Source organism: Neolamprologus brichardi, chromosome 2, assembly GCF_056152115.1.
Source record: "Neolamprologus brichardi isolate AB-2024 chromosome 2, ASM5615211v1, whole genome shotgun sequence".
Lineage (NCBI taxonomy): Eukaryota > Metazoa > Chordata > Actinopteri > Cichliformes > Cichlidae > Neolamprologus > Neolamprologus brichardi.
The window spans coordinates 19,581,668-19,603,799 of NC_142105.1; the positions used below are offsets into that span (position 1 = coordinate 19,581,668).

Consider the following 22,132-nt stretch of genomic DNA (forward strand, 5'->3'; position numbering starts at 1 on the left):
TCAATAATGATCTTTAATGTCAATATATACAGAACTTGAAAGAAAAATAGAATCTTAAAAATCAAATGAAATAAATACAGTATCATACAATTTCCACAATGTCTTTTGAAGAGATTTCCATGGAAATGTTTTTTTTGTTATTCATTTATTTATTCTTTTAAATTCAGCCTCTCTGGTTCGACAGGGTGCGTCCCATCCCCCCCAGAGAAATCCCGACAGCTCCCCCCACATGCTCTTCATCTTCATTATGTTCTATATAGTTATCATTTTTGCAAACGATTTCTTGTTACCACATAGTTTCACCTTCAGTAACGAGACGGTATCTTTTGTCCGTCTGCAGCATGTTTACGTCTTTTGATACACAAGTAAAACAAATCCGACTGATTTTCAAGGGAAAAGCAATACAGGATCTGTCCACACATGCGTTTATGTTACCAAAAGTGCTGGGAAGTGATTTTGGTTCTGAAGAACCTTTAAACCCGCTTCAAGCAGTATCTGATTTTTTTTAAATACATTTATATATATTTTTTGTCTCAGAAAGGAAACAGTCTTGCAAAGTACCTCAGTCAATACCAACTTGCCAGCACTCTCACACATAAATCATTACTTCACGTTGAAAAACAAAACAAAACAAAAAAAAGTTAGAGTAAAAGCAAATGAGGGGAGAGGAGGATGGCGGAGCGAAGATGAAGAGCAGTGTGTGGGGGGGGGAGCACAGTTTAACCAAAGCAGCTTTTTAATCAGCCAATCACAGTGAAGGAAAACATCAGCTGGTGCATTTCTTCCTCACATAAAAAGGAAGAAAGAATGAAAGGCGAGGAGGGTAAGTGCATATGAGAAGCTGTGGAAATAAATACAAGTCTGTCTCCCCAGCAGTAACAGATACGAGGTTCCTCTATTCGTCTTCGGCTGACTTCTGCAACGCAACCTCGTCCAGTGTGTGTGTGTGTGTGTGTGTGTGATTGCAGATGTTCCGGTGTTTCAAATAAATAGATTTTTTTAAAAAAGAAAACCTGGGAGACAGTAGTTCTGACTGGCCAAGACTTGGGGCTGTGGGTATGCGCGTACTTTTTGCTTTTTCTTGTTTGCGTATGAGTCTGACAGAGTGAGATCAAAACTGGTAGGTGAGAAACATGGGTCTACATGTCCGTTGAGGTGAGTTTCTTCATGCTGCGTCTCTGGGCTAAACTGGATGCCGCCACAGGCTCCAACACCGGCTGACTCGTCTTCTGGCTCAGAGCTGAATAGGTGGCAGCCATCGCTCCCTGATGAAACAAAGACACGTGGCTTTAATGTTTCAGCTGGCCTCACCACCACTGCTACTGTATAACTATATAATTAAATTGTTTCTTACTGGCTGGGAAAAAGACAAAAGTAGTTTCAATAATGTAACAGAAGCTGATGAAATATTGTTAAAGTTACAGTGTTTTAGTAACCAATGAATGTTTTGCATATACAGTGGCTTGCAAAAGTATTCGGCCCCCTTGAACTTTCCCACATTTTGTCACATTACAGTCACAAACATGAATCAATTTTATTGGAATTCCACGTGAAATACCAACACAAAGTGGTGTACACGTGAGAAGCGGAACGAAAATCATACATGATTCCAAACATTTTTCACAAATAAATAACTGAAAAGTGGGGTGTGTGTAATTATTCAGCCCCCTGAGTCAGTACTTTGTAGAACCACCTTTTGCTGCAATTACAGCTGCCAGTCTTTTAGGGTATGTCTCTACCAGCTTTGCACATCTAGAGACTGAAATCCTTGCCCATTCTTCTTTGCAAAACAGCTCCAGCTCAGTCAGATTAAATTCAAATTCAAATTCTATTTGTCACACACACACACACACACAACCATACACAGTATGACATGGGGTGAAATGCTTGTAGCTGTGTAATGCAATGCCCGACCATTAAATGACAGAAAAAAAGTTTTACAGTATTTACAATTTACAGGTTACTACAAAAATTTACAATTTAACTTAGAAATTTACAGTAAAAAAAATGTGCAAATAGCAGAAAGAGATTATAAAGATTATAAATTATAGGAAGTGTGCATAAAGAAAAAGAAAAACCAGAGTGCGTGTGGTGATGTGTGTGAGAGTCCAGTCCTACACCTGGTTCAGGGCCCGAATAGCCTGGGGGAAGAAGCTCCTCCTCATTCTCTCTGTTTAGGCCTTAAGGAAGCGGAAGCGCTTCCTAGACCTCAACAGTGAGAAGAGTCCATTGTTGGGATGGGAGAGGTCCATCATAATCTTCCTAGCTTTGGTCTTGCACCGCTTGGTGTAGATGGACAGCAGCTCAGTCAGATTAGATGGACAGCGTTTGTGAACAGCAGTTTTCAGATCTTGCCACAGATTCTTGATTGGATTTAGATCTGGACTTTGACTGGGCCATTTTAACACATGGATATGTTTTGTTTTAAACCATTCCATTGTTGCCCTGGCTTTATGTTTAGGGTCGTTGTCCTGCTGGAAGGTGAACCTCCGCCCCAGTCTCAAGTCTTTTGCAGACTCCAAGAGGTTTTCTTCCAAGATTGCCCTGTATTTGGCTCCATCCATCTTCCCATCAACTCTGACCAGCTTCCCTGTCCCTGCTGAAGAGAAGCACCCCCAGAGCATGATGCTGCCACCACCATATTTGACAGTGGGGATGGTGTGTTCAGAGTGATGTGCAGTGTTAGTTTTCCGCCACACATAGCGTTTTGCATTTTGGCCAAAAATGGACAGATTCCCCCACCTGAGCTGTAGATCTCTGCAGCTCATCCAGAGTCACCATGGGCCTCTTGGCTGCATTTCTGATCAGCGCGCTCATTGTTCGGCCTGTGAGTTTAGGTGGACGGCCTTGTCTTGGTAGGTTTACAGTTGTGCCATACTCCTTCCATTTCTGAATAATCGCTTGAACAGTGCTCCGTGGGATGTTCAAGGCTTGGTAAATCTTTTTGTAGCCTAAGCCTGCTTTAAATTTTTCAATAACTTTATCCCTGACCTGTCTGGTGTCTAAATCCAATCGATAATCTGTGGCAAGATCTGAAAAATGCTGTTCACAAACGCTGTCCATCTAATCTGAGCTGGAGCTGTTTTGCAAAGAAGAATGGGCAAGGAGACATACCCTAAAAGACTGGCAGCTGGAATTGCAGCAAAAGGTGGTTCTACAAAGTACTGACTCAGGGGGCTGAATAATTACGCACACCCCACTTTTCAGTTATTTATTTGTGAAAAATGTTTGGAATCATGTATGATTTTCGTTCCACTTCTCACATGTACACCACTTTGTATTGGTATTTCACGTGGAATTCCAAAAAATTGATTCATGTTTGTGGCTGTAATGTGACAAAATGTGGAAAAGTCATATTTTCCCGTCTGTGTCGATCACATTTTCCCAGATTTGGTAAATGAGATGGTCACATGTTTTGTCCAACCAACTGCAGTTCCTCAAATGGCTGTTTATGACTCCCAAAAAGTTTGAAAATCTAACTTTACAGTAAAAATAAAAATATCTAAACTATTTTTTTGTTTAATGGCTCACCGGTCCGTGAGTCGTTTGGTACCGGGCCGCGAGAGTTGAGGCTCAGGTGTAAAATTTGTGGTTTTCAAGTTTTTTTATCGTTAACTCGGTTTCTCTGGGTCTTTCCCCGTGTTGTAGTTGTGAGTCTTATTTTGAAAGAAATATTTACGCGTTACCATAGCGACCAGAGCACTAAGGGGCAGAGAGGAGGATGTTACTCTCAACGTTGCTAATAAAGTTACACAATTACACAGTGAATTCACATTTATTATTATATTTACAAAATACCACAGTTGTTGTCTCGGCCGTATCATGTTATTTTGTTGTATTTAACCGTGACACCTTAAAGGCCGGTCCGTGAAAATACTGTCTGACATTAAGGCGCAAAAAAGGACGGAGACCGCTGTTATAATGGATATGATACATTTGAGTGACAGGTAGGGGCCAATATACTGACAACCAAGGCTGAAAGGTGATTTGAAAATGTCTTTGGGTAACTTCCTCCTCTTTTAGTAATCCTCTGTGATCCACATCGAATTGTTTTCCCTTCCCCCCAGTAAGAAAAATAAAAACATGACAAGCAGCTACTCTGCCACACAGTCTAAGAGTCCTTGATTAGGCATCTAATGTTTCTGCGGTTTACAGTTTAATGAGCTTTTCTGTGTGGATACAGTTAATTATTGAAAATAGACATTAGGCAGAATTCTGACATGACCAGCAGAGGTTACGGTGCAGTCCAGGCTAGGGCTGGGCCATATCATACCGTTCACGGTAATACCGGTATAATGTTGGGCAATGATAAGAAAATGAAATATTGCAGTAGAATTTGGGTAGCGCAGTGCCTTTGTTTTCATACACACATGGAGGAAAAAGCATGGCGGCGACGGAGAATGAGAAGAGCGAAAGTGGATCGTTGAATAAAATGGATGAACCAGAATTCGTTTGTAAAAATGCTGCAAATTCAGTGGTGTGGAACTGGTTTAGTTTTTGTCCGTCAGATACTCAACAAAGCACTATTTTTGGTAGCGCATGCTAGCGGGCCGTCGTTATTACCGTGTTGTTTGGAAAATATGGCACACTTAAAATCAATCCTTTGATTTTTCTGAAAATCAACAGTGCCCCTTATAATCCTGTGTGCCTTATGTATGAATTCTGGTTGTGTTTACTGACCTCGAAACGATTTTATGTACACGGCGCTCGAAAATCTGTCAAATGTTTTAGTACGACTTTTTTTTTTTTTTGCCTGTCCCGTTTGGTTCTTTTGCCATCAGAATTATTGTCTAAAGGCGAAGAAAGATGCCCAACGGATTTACTTTACCAAATTGACCATCCCAGCCTTGCCGTAATGGTCTATTTGATTCACCTTTTATTGTTTATTTTATTTATTTTTTTATTTTCACTTGCTAGATATGGGACAGACTTGAATGAGGAGAAAAAAAAAGGGAGAAAGGAAGAGGGGAAAAAAAAAAAAAAAAAAAAAAACGTGGAGAAGAGCGACAGGGATAAAGGGCAAAAAACCAAAAACCAACTAAATAAGCAGACAAAAAAGAAGAAAAGAAAACGAGAGTAATACAATAAACAACATCACAATGATATATGGGAATATAACAGTAAATACTAAATATTAAACATTATTGTGCAGCACGTAATATCGACAGCGCACAGTGTGCTTTGAGGTAGGAGCCAAAAAGGGTGTAGTTTGTGTGTGTGAGCACCCGTGTGTACACCTGTGAGCATAAACGCGCTTGTTTTTAAAAGGTTCCTTCATGTAATGATCTGCTAGAGGGTGTGGGGAGCCACTGCCCCATCCTCCTGGGCATGAAGCAGGTATGGAGGAGATCAAGACTCCAGACATCCAGAGGCCCCCAGAACACAAGAGACCAAGGAAGACCAACAGAGGGGCAGCTGCGCCACTATCCCAGAAGGAGCTGAGGAGAGTCCCAGATGAGGGGTCACTCAGCAGCCGCGGAGCAGAAGCCAGGGGAACGTGCCCGTGCAGTGACGTGCCTGTGAGCTCCACCGGCAGCCAGCTGCGCCAGAGTGACCGAGCCCCAGGCCGAGAGGCCGAGGGCACCCCACCCCCAAAGTGGCCCGAGCGAGCCCCAGGCTCCAGGCCCCGATAAGCAGCCACCAAGGAGTGAGCCGGTGTGTACGTGGGCGCCCACCCCCGGACACAAAGAACCACCAACACACCGATGTCTGAGGGCGTCTGCCACTGGCAGGGGAAGTGGTGGGGGGAGATAGGCCTCCATACCTTAGAGGGCCTGAGATGTCCCCAGAGAGGTGGCGTCTGATACCCAACCTGACATATAGACACAGACAAACAGGCACACACAGATACAAACATCCATTCCTACCCTCATGCTCTCATATGCAATTACTCAACACTCAACCAACGTGGAGACAGACATAGAGAGACACTGTACACACAATCACACTCCCCAAGCGTACTCTAAGAACCGGGTCTAGGTACCCTTGCCCCTGGAGGGGGAAACTGCACCCAGACCCAGGTGGTGTTACCCTTTTCCCTGCGGTGGGGAGAAGCAGACCGCCCCGACTCGCAGCAGCAGGGAGGCCCCACACTCCAGACCCCAGTCGGACGGCCAACTCCTCCTGGCCCCCCGCTCCAGCAGGTCGCAGAGAACGGGGGTGTGAGAAGACTCCAAGCCTCCCTCCACCCGCTCATATGTAGTGTTGATGCATGTGTGTTCTAAGGTGCATTTAAAACCCAGGAGGGCATGGAGCTACCTGCCAGAGAGCAGCAGGTAAGCGCATAGCCCCTCCTGATAGCCCTCAGTGTCTATGTGTATTTAAAATTGAGAGATGGGCAACGATGCCAGGGGTGAGGTGTACACCCTGTTGGTCTTTTGGAGTCCGTGTAGCGTGCTCACCCCCAAGATCCTATATGTATGTGTTATGAGAGTGTGAGTAATGTGAATGTCTAAGTTGTGAGATAAAATTGAGGCACAAGAAGCTACCAGGTCAGTAACCCACGTCTGTCAGCACAGACCCTCCCATAGCCCCGCTGCACGCAGCCACAAGGAAACCGTCACCTAAGAGCCAACTGAGCCCCTAATAGGCCATGACCGCTACCCCGGGTTGAGCCCCCCAAGGAAGATGCTCCTGGGGAACCCCCCGACGACCTAAGCCTGTCCCTACCCCCACACCAATCACAACAGCGAAGGTGGGACCAAACTATGACCCCCCCCCACCCCCACTAGGTGATGGAGCTAATCAAAGGAGCCCAGAGTACGACTTTGCTAAGCTACGAAGCCGCACCGCTTGATGGATTGTCGGAGCATTACGGCTAATGTAGGCAGGAGCCTCGCGGAGTGATACGTACTGTACTTCAACATAATATTACCGTATTGTGTGTGTGTATAACCTCTTTCTAAGTTTTGTGGATATTATACATGGTTATGCTGAGGATATGTCGGCCAATTTCCACTGGAAATGCCTTTTGGTTAAACTGTCAGCAAGGAATTTGCATTTGCACTGTTAAGTTTTTATATAACTTTAATGCACATAAAAAACAGCTGCTTGTTTAGGTGAAAATACATTGATGGGGTTTTTTTTGCACTAATAAAGTTGTGGAGTTGTAAAGTATTTTGTCTAGTGTCAATTATATCGTTATCGCAAATTTTCAAATGTATATCGTGATAAATATTTTTGGTCATATCGCCCTGCTCTATTCCAGGCTACCTAATGTTAACTGAGCAGTCTGGAGACATAAGGATTAACAAAGAATTCTTGGATTTTTAGGACTGAAACCTGCTGTTAATCTGGTCCTTCCTTTAATGGCAACATTATCACCGGATCAGGAAGTGTAAAAAGTCAGAAGCAAAATCCTGTGCATGACTCTGGCCTTTTATACAGCTGTTGCTCTCTGAGATTAAGAGAGGTCAGCTCAGCTGGGTCGAGTGCTTAGCACAAATGATAACCAGACAACCTGACCTGGCCCCCGTGTGTCCAGCCACATTAGGGCGTCCGTATTCCAGCAGAGTGAGGGCAGAAATGATTGACCTCTCCACTCATTTGCCTTAGACCCATTTCTGGCTCCAGTCTTAAATACAGGCATTACTGTGCTTTTCAATTTGTGACGCCTAAACTTTGAAACAACCTTCTGCAGTATACAGGATCTGCTCAGTCTGTGGTTTGTTTTAAAGCATCTGCTGAAGAATTACGTCCCCAAACTGGCCCTTTCATTTGGCAGCAGTGGACAAAAAAAGTCCTCAAAATCCTGAAGTTTTGGAGGAAATCTGTTTCACTGAAGCCACCGACATCACGATCCGAACACTTTTAGCTCCAACTTTGCACCCACACGCGCCTCCGTACACAAGTACTAGCAGTGGCTCCACAAATAGCCTCCACTAAACCGTTTACTCTTCCTCAGCCTCCTCATCTGCTCACAAATCTGCTCGTTTCCACCGCACATCACTCCATAAATAAAAAAAAAACAAAAAAAAACAAAACAACAACTTCCTTCTAAATACAACGTTATCATTGTCCATCTGTGCACACAGGGCACAAATCTTCTGACGTAAATGAGAAAACTCTTACAGGTCTTAAGTCCAGCACACATGTTGAGGTGTTACTAATCATTTAACTGTAGTAGATAATAATAATTGTTCCTGTAAATTGAGGTCTTTGTTAGCGGGATACGTTTGGATCTACTCACCTTGACGAGGTGCGGTGCATCATGGCGTGTGAGCTGGAAGTGCGGTAGCGTATCTCTGCACGTGATCCAGGAATGCTTTAGAACTTGCTCTGCTGTGTATCGCTGGTGAGGGTCCACATGGAGCATATGGGACAGCAAGTCCTGGAATACACAAATACAGATTTCTAAAGATTAAAGCATACATTTTAAAAAGCCATTATGAATTCATACGGGTATAAAGGTTTAATTCTGGCCAATTTTAAGTCAACGGCATAATTTGTATCAAACTTTTAAGTACATGGGAAAAGCGGGTCGTCTTCATTAAACTTTACAACGCTAGGTTTACAAAAGGAAACATCACAGCTGCTTAAAAGGAAGCCCAAACAAAAGGATTTAGAACAATGTGTCAGTGTGTGTACCTTCGAGCTGTCTGACACAGTATCCCAGTTGCCACCCGTCAAAGAGAACTTCCCAGATCCTATCCGGAGAAGAATCTCTTCCGGTGTGTCGTTTGGCCCATTAGCGAACGGTGTGTACCTGACAGCAATGAAAACAAAGCGCAGATTATGAAATGCATAATCGTATCACATGCAGTTTGCTATTAATCATCCAAACGACTCCTGAGAGTTCTCCTGTGTGCAGTCTTACCCTGCTAACATGGTATACAGCAAGACTCCAAGGCTCCATATATCACAGGCTGCATCATAACCTTGTCGCATTAGTACCTACGGAAACAAAGAACACCACAAGCCATCAGACTCATAAACAAAGCAAATCATGGATTCTCATTTTTTGCCTTGCTTCCTGCTCACCTCTGGTGCCACAAAGTTGGCGGTGTAACAGGGGGTTAGAAGGAGGCCGTTGCCTCCCCGGAGCTGCTTAGCGAATCCAAAATCACAGATCCTGATGGAGTCGGGATTCCCCGAGTCGTCCATGTACAGGATGTTGCTGGGCTTCAGGTCTCGGTGTACTACCTGAGGAGAAGGAGAAGATTTTCAGAAAACGTGTCCAAATTAACTCTGCTGTGCACGCGCGTGTAAGCGTTTCCTCACCCCTTGGCAGTGGAGGTAGTCAACAGTCTTTGTAATGGTGTAAAGAACAGCACTTGCTTCTCTCTCGGAGAAAAACTTCTGCCTGAGGATTCGATCCAGCAGCTCCCCTCCCTTCATCAGCTCTGTCACCAGGTATACATACCTGCCCTCGTCATACACCTGACACAGAGACAACACAACCCGTCAGAATATACCCGCCAAAAGCCAACTGTGTCGGAAAGCTCACACATAAACGTCACTGACGTCTTTCAGAGTGATGATGTTGGGGTGCTGTCCATATCGCATCAGGATTTCGATCTCTTCAGAGGGGTCCCTCTTACTTTTGTCTATAATCTGAGTAAAACAAAAACACAGTATTAGTGATCAAACAACTCTAACTTCTATCAGAGACTTGAGACACTAAAAGCAAACTCTGAAGCTGTGCTGCCATCTGCTGGTGCTCTATGAAAAACCAAATTCCATTTGAGTCGCTCTGTTTTAAATGTATCGATAGTTAAAGACGCTGATGTCCACAAACTCTTATTCTACACACATCAACTGTACTTTCATTGGCCCTACTGAGAAGTGCAAAGCATGTGTAATAAAACAAACCAGTCGTGCCACTTAGCGATCTATTAACCTGAAGCTGCACGACACTGCAAACTAAAGAAGCTGCAGTTTACATCCATGCCTGTCCAAGCATGAGAACGCACACAGGAAAGGCTTTGGAGGAATAAAGCAGGCTCCACAGATTTGTGTCACCAATTCAAGGTCTGACATTCACGTATGTTTTTAAAGAACTTCTACTTTTAGACATTTTTATGAAATTTTGCTATAATCAGTGTCAGTTCTTGAGGACCGGCAGTGAAGATGCAGTAATTTTGAAAGAACCCAAATTCTAAACAGCTCACGTCTGACTCCGAGTGCACATTTGTGCTGTAATGTAATTTACATAAACGTAATGAAATTTCCCAACATGATCGAGATGCAGTTATGAGAAAACAAGCCATCTAAAAAAACAAAAACAAAACACACTTCTGTCCTCTGGTATAGATTCTTTAACATGTTCAGAGGTCACAAGGAAACAGCCGGTTACCTTCACAGCATAGTCCATGGCAGAGACTCGGTGTACACAGCGTTTACAAATAGAGTAGGAGCCGACCCCAATGTCCTCCTGCAGCTCGTACATGTCAGAGAACTTGGCTGAGCCTCCGTGCAGCTGGAAAGGGCAGGAATCATTAACATTTATACAGCGTCCTGTGACATTACAAAAAAAAAGTTCCAGCACAGCATCACCTCGTGTCCTTCACGAGCGACGCTGAAGGATGCAAGTAACACTTCAGCTTGTTGCAAGTCAACAACGTGTATCAAATGTTAGAGCATCCTGGTAATTTGAGTCCCACAACAAAGAACATAATGTCAGTGAAGTTGACCTTTGGAGAAAAAAAATAAAAAAAGATTGAGTACTTCATCATTTTATCTAATAGTTTGACCTTTAACCACCAAATGTTTAGCAGGTCAACCTAACGTTCAGGTGGACATCTGCACCAAACTGTCCAGAGTGAAACTATTGCTGCACATTTACACAGATGCTCCGCAGCAAACCTGCCATCGACTTTGTAATGTGCCTGTTTGTTTGTGTCGGTCAGCAGCAGAACAGTCATTACAAGATCATTTAATTTGGATCCTAGACCTCTGCCACCAATCCAAACTATTCCACTGTAATTATAATCAGTAGACAACAGAAAGAAACCGTGTCAGCAGCACTCAGGTATTAGTTACAATGTTTCAGTGACCGATCTGTCTTACTGTGTTCTGCACAGAGCTGCAACTGCATCATGAAATTTATGCATGGCTCCAAAACAGGAGGAGAAACTGCTGAATTTCTAGCGATTACAATAGTTTCTCATGAACGCTGCTTCATGAAAAGAGAGAGAAAAAAAGTCTGTGTGAGCTTCGTGCATGCAAGACAATACTTCAAGTACCATTAAGTACCTCGTGTAAAGAGTGAGCGAATACAAGGTTACGATAATGCATCTTCACCTGAACTATGGGGAGGATGCTGAGCAGCGGGGAGCTCTTGTTCTCATCCATGGGGGTCGGCGCAACAAAACTGAAGCCTTTGAAGAGCTGGTGTGCATTAGCACTGGGCGGGATACCTGGGGAGTCTAAATAAACCAAGATAATTCAGAATATAAACAGACTAACATAAACACCCACTAACATTTTGCAGTTGCTGTTTCCATGGCTGCAGGACTAGCTGTTGCTTGTAAGCTTAAAAACATGTGAGCAGAACGTGCGTGCATGCTTGTGTGTGTGTGTAGGTGTACCTTTCGGCGTTTTAGCGGTGAACTCTGGGTCAAAGCAGAACGTGTCATCTGGTTTACCTGCTGCGGGCTTGAACGGGGGCTGGAGCTCTCTCCTGTACAGTTTCTGCAGGTACAAAAACGCAGGAGACACGTAAACGTGTGAGGAATCAAACTATCACAGGCCGTCTGGAGCGTGTGAACATATGTGCAGGAGAGGCCAAGACCCCTCCCAGATTAACCCCCTGAAATCTTGGTCCGGCCAATAGCATCCTGCCGGCTCTTAAACGCTCATGCAGGGCTATTAGTGCACACACAGTGAGAATTGGACCTCTGCCCAGACTCATGCACACACACATACGCACACACACACAAACACAGATCCCGTGGCCAAGACTGATGGCCAGTAGTCACCACGCCAAGCATTTGTTAGGTGTGAATCCTCAGCAGAAGCTGGGGAGTTGTGTGTGTGTTTATGTGTGTGGGTGTGTGGGAGAGAGGAGGAAAAAAAAGAAAAAGAGTGTGAGAAGTGCGTGTTGGTGTGTGCACTCACATTCCAGTCGATGGTGGAAAAGAATGCATGGCGTTTGATCTCTTCCACGCCGTCGGGCCCGGCCCCTAAAGACACAGATGGCTCTGGTTCAGTTAACCCAGCGTTATTGCTTTTCATCGACTCATCCGCACATTATTAACCTCTTGGCCGATTTCGAGGTAGAAGCGGATGCCAAAATGTTAACCAACCTTAGGCTTAGTGAACAGCGTGACTTGACGATCACGTTTCCTTACCTAGCCTGTTAGCAGGGTTACGTTTAAACAGCATTCTCAGCAAACTCTGGGCTTCCAAACTAAGGAACTGGGGCATTCCCAACTTAGCTCTGCAGGGAGAGACAACAGAGTGACAGATGAACATGGGGGGGGTCACTGTTATCATCTACATATCAAAACTTGTCTGACATGCCTTAATGATGTCATGCATAATGACTCACTTGAGAATCATGTTCATAGTCTCATTGCGGTCTTTCCCTTGGAATGGTAACGTCCCTGTGAGCATTTCAAACTACAAACACACCATAGGTCAGCTTTTTTCCTTTTGCTTTAATATATAAAATTCCTATGAATACATATGTCCCATGTCTTTTCTTCCTATTTAAATCAAGTTTGTGTGAGGTTTGTGAGGTTGCGTACCATAAGTACTCCCAGAGACCACCAATCTGCACTCTGCGTGTGTCCTCTCCTGTTGACCACCTCAGGGGCCATATACTCCACCGTACCACAGAAGGAATATGCCTTCTTATCAGCATCTACCGACTCTTTACTCAAACCAAAGTCTGTGTAACATAGTAAAGTTTTAGGTAAGAAGTTACAGATTTACTGCAAATGTTCGCATTTGGATTTTACTTATTTATACAAAACAGACCATGCATATTAACATTGCTGCATTTAAATAAAAACGTAACCAATGCAATACACGTACGACTTCTAACCAAGCTAACTTGCAGATCTTTTCCTGGTTAGGCTTTTAAGATGCAGTATAGCAACACAAATATAAATCAAACAGTTAGAAAACAGTAACAGCAACCACAACAAACAGGAAATAAATAGAAATAGTTAACCCATTTCAGTGATCACAGATTTGCTTTTGTTTAAGACATAATTTTACCTTTGCATTAAAAACTGATCTTAAAATTTTTAATGTTTTGTTGATGCATCTAATCAATATCATTATTATGAAACTCCCGTTATTCCGCTATCGTTTCATGCTGCGTGCTTTTAAACTGAAACGCGGCTACACTGATCCATCATCATCAAATGAGAGAAAGCAGGAGGACATTTCCGACTGTTAGTTTGATTTTTGACAGCAACATCGGGCGTCTCTGGCAGTGAAACTCCGTCGTGTGTGAGGAGCACACGAGTAAGATATCTGACAAACAGCAAAACTAGTAGGACTCAATACTCAACAGTAGTGGCACATCTATCACTTTAAGCATGGTCATATTTAACAGGTTAACTACATTAGACTTTCCTGATTCTTCATAGTCAAAAAAAGTCCGAAGATAGCTCATACCTGTTAACTTTATGTGTCCAGCTTCATCAAGTAAGATGCTGAAAGACAAGAAGAGATTTCACACAGAGGTGAGCATCAAAGCATCTCGTGTTTTGTGATTTCTGCATAAAGCACGACTAAAGCGAGTGAGTTCTGAGAGGTTTGTATAAAACGTTCAATCCGTATGCTGCAGACATTTTATGAAAAACGGAGCAAAAGCCAGAAAAACTAAACCAAAATTACTTTTCATACAGCAGGTAAGTTAGAAAACAAAAATAACCCTTCAACTGATTTTCTTGAAAAATAAATGTTTTATCAAATCATTTTCTACGCATCGCCTTGTGATATGGAGAAATTTTCCTAGATTTATGGTATGTATTTATGTTAAATTTTCATTTACAGAAATGAAATATTAGAGATGGAGCAATTTTGTATTTGTAATGAACCGTGATCCAATACTGATAATTATGGTTTTTCTTTTTTTAAAGTGCATGACCGCAAAGAAAGGTGCTGTCTGGAGGTATCTCACCCTCTCTCACCAATAACTTGTTTGTTTCGCAGTAGTTCAGCAGTTTTTTTTTTTTTTTGCGACTCATTTTGGCTGAGTGAGCCGACAATAACAGAGCCTCAGACAGCTTCTTTCTCCATTCCAACTGTTATGTTAGCCTCCCAACAGGCGTCAAACGCTGCCTTGCATTTACAGTGACCTGGCATGTTGTCAGCTTTACTCTGCTCCACTCAGTGTGTGAGGGCCGCACACAGTGGGGAAACTAACGCATACTCAAACTGAGCTGAGATGTTTCTTTTTTTTTTTTTTTAAGTCAGATTTTTAAAAAAATTAATAAATCTTTAACTATTTGAATTTATGCATACATATATATTGATTAGTCACATTTTGTTTTACATGGCTGTGTAATCAATAGGTCTAACTATTGTGTAATCTATTGTTTTTACAACTATTGTTTTAATTCAGACTATATGTTAATTGTATTAGCTGCTAACAACTAGCAATATATATACACACACACACACACACACACACACACACACACACACAATATAGTTTGCAGCAATATAGGTGAAAGATCAAAGTGGTTTTGTACTTGAAAATGTTTGCAATGAAACCAAAAGCAATCGGCTTTTGCAGTTCCCTTCTGTACTCCGTTCTGTGCCATTGCGCGGGGCTATGCTACGACAGGCTGAAAAGGGAAGATGAGGTCTGTGATTCTTACTTCTCTGGCTTGAGATCTCTGTAAACTATGCCCAGGTTGTGCAGATGGTCGAGGGCCAGGGCCAGCTCTGCAAGGTAGAATTTCACATCTTCCTCTGTAAACATAACCTGATAAGAACTGGACAAATTTACTCTTTGAACTCTGAAGAGAAATTCAGCAGCAGCAAAGGAAACAAAAAAAACAAAACTTGAATATTAAGCTTCAGTTACCAAAACAGAGAAAAAGAGTATTATCGTTATTGTCACAACAACATCAACATTTCAAATACGTTTCAGGATTCGGCAAGCTGTTGATCTGACGCCGCTGGCAGCTATCGCTTTGGTTCTGAGACATGCTTTCAACAATAGGTCTATCCAGAAAACAATCGCACATTGTCTGAGTGCCCTGAAAGCATCTGAGAAGAGCTGAGCCGGGAATCTGACTGACAAGCAGCTGATGATGAAAAAGGGGGAATAAAGATTCCAAGAAAAAGCACTTGCACTCATGAGGAATTCAAGTCAGAATTTGAATAAAAAAAATAAACAGAAGATATCAGAGACAAATGACTTGGCACATTTATGAGCTTTTAAAATAAATAAAATACTCATACTCGCATCATCGCATACTAAAATTGCACCTGCTCCATTAGTTGCCGTCATATTTACATTTCCTTAGGGTTTATAAATTAACATTCTGGCATCTGTAGCTCTGAGTTTCACAAACATGGGCACTAATAGGATTTTTATTTTTAAGAACATCTCAGAATATTTTTTTTTAACCAAAGTACAAAATAAACAGAATAAAGACAAAAATAAGCTTGAAGGCATAACAACATGTAAGACAACAGAATGCCAGCTTACCTCTTTGGATAAGCGAGTGAATACATCCCCTCCCCTGAGAAAGTCCAGTATTAAATACAGTTTCCCTTCTGTCTGAAAGGCTGCGGAGACAGGAAACTGACAATTTATCCACAAGCCAACAGTATTGTGATTTAACAGAGATGTCGAGATGAAATGTCAAATCCTGTTAAATAACTAAAGCATTCAAAAATATTTTGATAAATGAGGTTAAAGGCATTTCTGACTGAAACACGATGCGGATAAACAGCTTACACCATGTTAAACCCACCCTGAATACATTCTGTATGATCATACAGTTACACGCACATGAGACGTTACAGCAACATCTGATTTCAATCCGTTCTGCAAACTGTTTTTTTCTGGAGCAGAAAGCAAAAAAAACCTGAAATGAACACATGGTTCTGATTCCATGTAGAGGATCAAAACTTCACATCCGCGTATTAATTCAGCGCTGCTGCAAGTTCCAAATGCTGGTGAATGACTAGACTCACCAGCAAGTCCAAGGAGCTCAGAGCACGTCTGAGAAAGACGATGACAGATTTTGCACAAGTCAGGGACATCTCTTGAAGCCATTTCTAAAGACTTTTATAGTCTAAGATTATCAGTTTAAATGAAGTGCAGCCACTTTGTCAGAGTCTGAAAAGGACTCAAAAAGGTTTGATGCGTACACTACAGCCCTGAACTCCTCCAGACATCACCCAACAGACGTGCACGGGGGAACGCAAATGCAGTCATGCTGAACATTAGCCGGTCTTTAACCTGATAGCTCCCTACTATAAAGTCTGCGATGTCGAATTATGCAGATGTGTGAGCAGCGCAGCTATCTGTCAGGTGCGTTCACCTACTGAGTGGGCGTCATGTTTACCGCTTTCAGCGTGCTCCATCAAAGCAGCACCTTCGTATAAACAACACTGAGTAGTTCCAGTTGTGTTAAAAACACCTGAAGTAGAACCTTTCATTCTTTGTGCTAAGGAGAAAGGACAACTGTGGAAAATATCCTGACCGTTTTTTCTGAAATTGTCCGACGTTTACACGTTAAAAACGACAAGAACATTTGGCTCAGCTGACAGGAAGTTGGAGAAATTATCCAGAAATCACCAAAGCACAGGTCTGCATTGAAGTAGAAGCGGCTAGAAGGCAGAAGTGGGAATGAGCAGACACCCCATGAATAGAATATTACTGCCATTTCTAACATTTTGCAATGTGCAGAGTATTGCAACATATATTGTAATTTATCACCTTTTCCAACTGCAAATTATGTCCTCAAAGATTAACAGTGCCTGTTTAATCTAATAAGACAAAGTTATCTCACTTCAAGTTTTTCTTGCTGTAAAATGAGCCAAACACACCAGCACTGTCACTAAAACCTGCCATGTTGCCATAAGATGGGAGTTAGCCTGCCATCAGTCTGCAATTGAATGGGGTCAAGTTGGCTATTGCAAGCAATCTTTTTAACTGTGATCAATCATTGAAAATCTGTTGCTTGCTACATAGAAAGAAATTCACATTTGGATGAAATGCATATTTAACTATTACCACTGCACTCAGCAAACTTCCTGTTCTTCAGGAATACCACCGTTCTGCAGGGTTGCCGCTGATCGACCAGCCTGCGCAATCACGTTGCGATCAAAAGTGGTCGTGAGTGTGCGACAGCCTCAAGCTCGAGGCAGCCATTTAGTCACAATAAGTTGCAGTCGGTCAGAGAATATGAAAGAAAATCATCAGACTGCCACTGATTTTTTTGCAAAGAGGTTCTTTTTCCATTTTTACTGCTGTGGTGGATGGTGGTGCATGAGATGAGCCAGAGCATTTTATACACTTCATAAAATACACATATTTGGTGTTTCTCTATTGATACATTATCACCACATAAAACACTCTGATACTAAGTCAGTCTACCACCAATCATGTTTCACATCACCACACACTGACAGGCTGCAGAACTTCAGCGCAACCTCAAGCTATTAGCTAGACTCTTGAAACTTAAAAACAACTAGATGTCCAACAAAACAGTGACGCCCTTAAAGAGAGGAAAGCTGGTCGGGGAACAGATAAATTGCCTAATATTAAGCTTCTCTAAAGCCTCAACACTACTGAAATCTGTTGACTCGGCTTTAAAGCCAGTTCCATGCCAGGACAACAAACTTTATTGAACTCTACCAATTCTGCCAAAACAAATGAATGATTACCAGAATTACACCAAAAGCTTGTTTATGTAAAATTCTGGACACCATTGTGTTTGTTTTTTTTTTTAAATGATTTAAAATGTGTGCAGTATATTTCACTTATTTTTTAATTTTTATTTTTACTTGATGTAAAAGTTTCCGTCCCAGAAAAAGAAATAAATGAAATCCTGATGTTTCCATGACGTTTTAGTCCATGATGAGTGCATCTAAATGTTCAAAACTGTGTAACAGCCATGCTATGTGTATTAAAAATAAATAAATAAATAAACAGTGTTTGTCTTACCGTAGTGCAATTTCACTATGAAGGGATGATTGACTTCCACTAAAATGTCTCTTTCCATCTTAGTGCGAACTCTGTCCCTGACTGGAGACAAAGGAGACAAATGGAGGCATTCAGAAAGAAATCCAGCACTGTGGACAGACAATACTGGTGCTGTTTTATGCTGAGATGGCCAAAAACAACAGAGGCATTACCTTTCAAAGATGCCTTTTTTAGAACTTTCATTGCATATAACTGACCAGCATCTGGACCCACGATCTTTCTGACAAGAAACACCTGACAGAAGGAGAATGAGAGAATTTTAGACAGATACAAAAGCCGGCACAAACAAACCACTCGACTCGTCTCCAGAGTTCCCTCACCTTGCCGAAAGAGCCCTGGCCGAGGACTTTTAGCAGTTCGAACTGAGACGGATCGGCTTTCTCGCAGCCCTCTTTTACATGGTGGGTGATAGGAATCTCCTTATATGTCCCATCATCCTACACAAACATTAGCAGAATGAGACAGAAACACGAGGCGGTGGGGTTAGGTCACCGCTTTATACACACAGACATGAAGACTTAAAAGCGCAGCCTTACTTACACAGTGTGAGAAAGACTCTCCCTCCTCCATGGGCTCATCCATGATCTGATGCCCATTGACCTGCAGCCAAAGCAACAAATCTGATCAGAGTTGTCGTCAACAGCAGTAAGCACTTTCACAAAGCTTATTCATCCTTGTTTTTAGCTGAGCAGGACTATGACTGCAGCAGCAGCTGCACGCCCACATGTATGATGGAAGATTCAACAGATGAATTCGATGAGTCACACATGCAATAATACGGCACTGTCCCTTTTCCAACTGTAGTTCTCTGCGTGTTGTCAAACAGTATGGAGTCCATACTTTAATCCCGTCCAGCTGTCCAGCCCTTATCCTGTCCCTATAAAGCCCCCCCATTATTAGCATTCTAGCTTAATCCCCAGTGAGAGAAAAAAACAACACGTCTGACATTTGCTGGAGCTACAGTCAGCATTCAAGACATAATAGGGCCTGTTTCTTTTAGAGCTTCTAGCTGATGATGCTGGTAAATGCATACTTTAAATGACCGCAGACCACGTTTAAGAAGCCCCCCCCCACCACCCTCTTTGTTTACTGTAACAGCCACGCACGCTGTAATGATATTGTCAGAGGAGGAATGTCAGATATCTTGGCATCTGCGAATCAAACGACTGACCACAACAACATTATCCAGGTCTGAATATTTCAGATATGGGCTGAAGCGCAGCCTGCATTATGTATTCAGTCCACTGTGTTTGTGTGTGTTGAATTCCATCAAGCCTCTGAAGAGGGGTATGAGTCATAGCACTACGCAAACCCACTCAGTGGGTGGAGCCACCAACATACACTCGTGTACATCCACACAACGGAGGCCAGCAAAACCACTTTCCAATATCTTGCTACTGCTGCTGCAGCAGAGCAACACTGGCAAGAAAAACATATTTAAAAGAAAAAAAATCTGACAAGATAGACACCGCAAAGGCCGAAACAACGCAGAATAAAGCTGAAAGCAAACGCCTCGGTGCATCTGTGAAGGGAAACATCCAAGCTTGGCCGAAGCCAGGGCAGAGCTTGTGTCATAATTCACACATAGATTTTTTTCACTCCCACCTTTGCTGTGGCTCATCACAGCTTGTAATGGGAGTGCAGCCTACACTCAGCGCAACCAGGCCAGCCTTTTGCAGCCATCTGATGTCTGACAATCCTACATAATATCATTTTGCATACACTTATACTGGCATACAAGGGTTTGGCCTGAGAAAAAAGAAGTGCTTTATGTGAGAACTGATACAGTGTTGATTAAACAGCCAGCATCACCACTGCTCTGGTTTAGGTAGCTCAGCTGATATTTACTTCTGTAATCTCACAGTCTTCAAAGCTGCAGCTTACAGTAAACAGCAAATTCAAGTGTTTGTCTGCAGTAAAACTTTTTAAAAGTGCAGATCGTGGCTCAAGAGTTGGGTGTTCGTCTTGTAATCGGAAGGTTGCCGGTTTGAGCCCCGGCTCGGACAGTCTTGGTCGTTGTGTCCTTGGGCAAGACACTTCACCTACCGCCTACTGGTGATGGCCAGAGGGGCCGATGGCGCGATATGGCAGCCTCGCCTCTGTCAGTCTGCCCCAGGGCAGCTGTGGCTACAACTGTAGCTTGCCTCCACCAGTGTGTGAATGTGAGAGTGAATGAATAGTGGTATTGTAAAGCGCTTTGAGGGGTGAGAAAAAACGCTATATAAAAATACAATCCATTATTATTATTATTAAAAGCATATTTGGGCCATGAAGCTGATTAAGTTATTATAAAAGGTATTATATGAAAGATTAACAAAAAGCTTTAGAAGTTTCCAAGAGAAACCTCAATAAAAATGGAAGAGTCAGTTCAAACAACGCCGGGATGTTTCAGTAACTTTCTGTTGACTTTACGAAAGTCACAGAAGTCTGCCAGACGGACTTTTTCAGTGTGTAAATGTGAAAGGAGTGCAAAGAATCCCAGAAATGAGGTTTAGGATGTCAAGTTGGCTTTGCTGCAATGGGAAAACCTTATTACCGAGCCCGTGCAAAAGCAAACTGAATCCTTCCCACAGCTATCACAAGACTGTTGCTGGATGTCTTTGCAAAAAGGTATCACTGGTTTGTACTAACGGTGATAAACAGTAGAGCAATTTTCAGTCACAGCGTCACTTTATTGCCGCTGTTAGTCCATTGTTAAACGCGTTGTGCACTTTTTTGGTCAAATTATAACTTATAAAGCTGCGCAAAGACAGTTTTTGTTCAAAGTTTTTAACAGCATCACTAATTCACAAGTACTGCTGACAAGCCAACCTTCAGCAGTAAACACGACTGACCGATTTAGCGCAGCTAATGATAAACTTTAACCATAAACCAAAAACTGCAGTGACTGGATTCATGCGCTGCCTAACTACTACACACACAGACTAAAGTACTTTAGCAACCTTTTATTACTTAAGCAGTAGAGGTTGGATAACAACTTGGCTCCCAAGTTTTCAAGCCTGCAAGCTGTCAGCTATCAAGCTAGCTGCTGCTAATGCTACAAGCGCTAAGCTAGCTAGGAGGTAAACTCCTCCTGAGAAGTGTAAATAACAAGGAAAAGATGCGCGACGGGCACCTGTCATTGGGTAAAAACACCAGTGTCGGTGCGGAATGATGAGCCGTGGTAAAAGACGGGACGGGTAAGTGTTAAACTAATAAGAAAAAAATCAGGGCAGAGCAATAAAAACAAACATCTAACCAGCTGTTAGCATTAGCTAGTGCGTTAGCATGCATCACGGTGCGCTGCAGGTCGTGATGCGAATTTAAGCTCTGCCGAGACAAGCAGGGCGAGATAACTTAACGGGACACCACAAACCAAAAGCAACGCGGCGAGATTAACATGCAAAACACGCATTTGTCAACTCACCTCACTACTAACGCTGTTTACCTCCATCTTGTACCAGGATTCCTCTCCAAGTCTAAGGCATCGTAGTCCACCTAGACCCCCGCTCCACGTTGCATGTCTTTCCCCCCCCCCAACCACCCTCTGTGGAAGTCCGGCTTTTTTCTGCCTCGATGCTCCGATGCAGGCTGTGGAACCGCGGGCCGCTCCGAGGAAAGGTTTGGAGGGTCGGCGCAGGGAACAGTCGATGTTGATGACTGGATCACACGCTCGCCGAAAGCACCGCTACCCTGCCATAGATGCGAATATGGCGGCTACCGTGGTACCTGATCGTCAGTGAATGGGACTTTATTGACGTATTTATGACGCAATTCAGTTAAGGATTTCCCCCGTCCAAACCAAAGCAGCAGGTCTCGAGATAGAGAGGAGGGAGAGTGGACGTGGTGGCGCGGGGACCTGATGCTGTGTGTGACATGCACACATCCGGTTGATGGACTATTTGCTAGCGATCGAAATAGTTAGTCACCGTGACTGTGGCAGGCAGGGAGTTATTTTTTGCTTTTTTCTTGCTGTTGACGCAAGATGAAATTAAAGCGCAAAACGATTTGTAAGTTAGTGATCTT

General features: G+C 42.9%; 1 protein-coding gene across 1 annotated transcript; it reads right to left on the minus strand.

The window, feature by feature from the left end:
- rps6kal (ribosomal protein S6 kinase a, like) lies at positions 1-21,793 on the minus strand. The gene is made up of 22 exons (XM_006781776.3): positions 21,534-21,793; positions 18,668-18,727; positions 18,448-18,564; positions 18,280-18,361; positions 18,089-18,169; positions 15,620-15,699; positions 14,781-14,887; positions 13,570-13,607; positions 12,690-12,832; positions 12,491-12,561; positions 12,291-12,379; positions 12,058-12,122; positions 11,529-11,631; positions 11,242-11,366; positions 10,295-10,417; positions 9,463-9,552; positions 9,220-9,378; positions 8,980-9,141; positions 8,816-8,892; positions 8,587-8,704; positions 8,189-8,329; positions 1-1,265 (listed from the first exon to the last, which is right to left on the minus strand). Exons 1-22 carry the CDS (start codon positions 21,558-21,560, stop codon positions 1,140-1,142), a joined length of 2,184 nt encoding a protein of 727 aa, XP_006781839.1. The 5' UTR covers positions 21,561-21,793; the 3' UTR covers positions 1-1,139.
- Between the last annotated feature and the right edge of the window lie 339 nt (positions 21,794-22,132).

Excerpts from the sequence above, each read along its gene's own strand:
- rps6kal (XM_006781776.3), bottom strand. The coding sequence starts at position 21,560 with ATGGAGGTAAACAGCGTTAGTAGTGAG. Across the intron at positions 9,379-9,462 it reads ACATCATCACTCTGAAAGAC|GTGTATGACGAGGGCAGGTA; the intron begins GTCAGTGACGTT and ends TCTCTGTGTCAG. Across the intron at positions 1,266-8,188 it reads ATGCACCGCACCTCGTCAAG|GGAGCGATGGCTGCCACCTA; the intron begins GTGAGTAGATCC and ends TTGTTTCATCAG.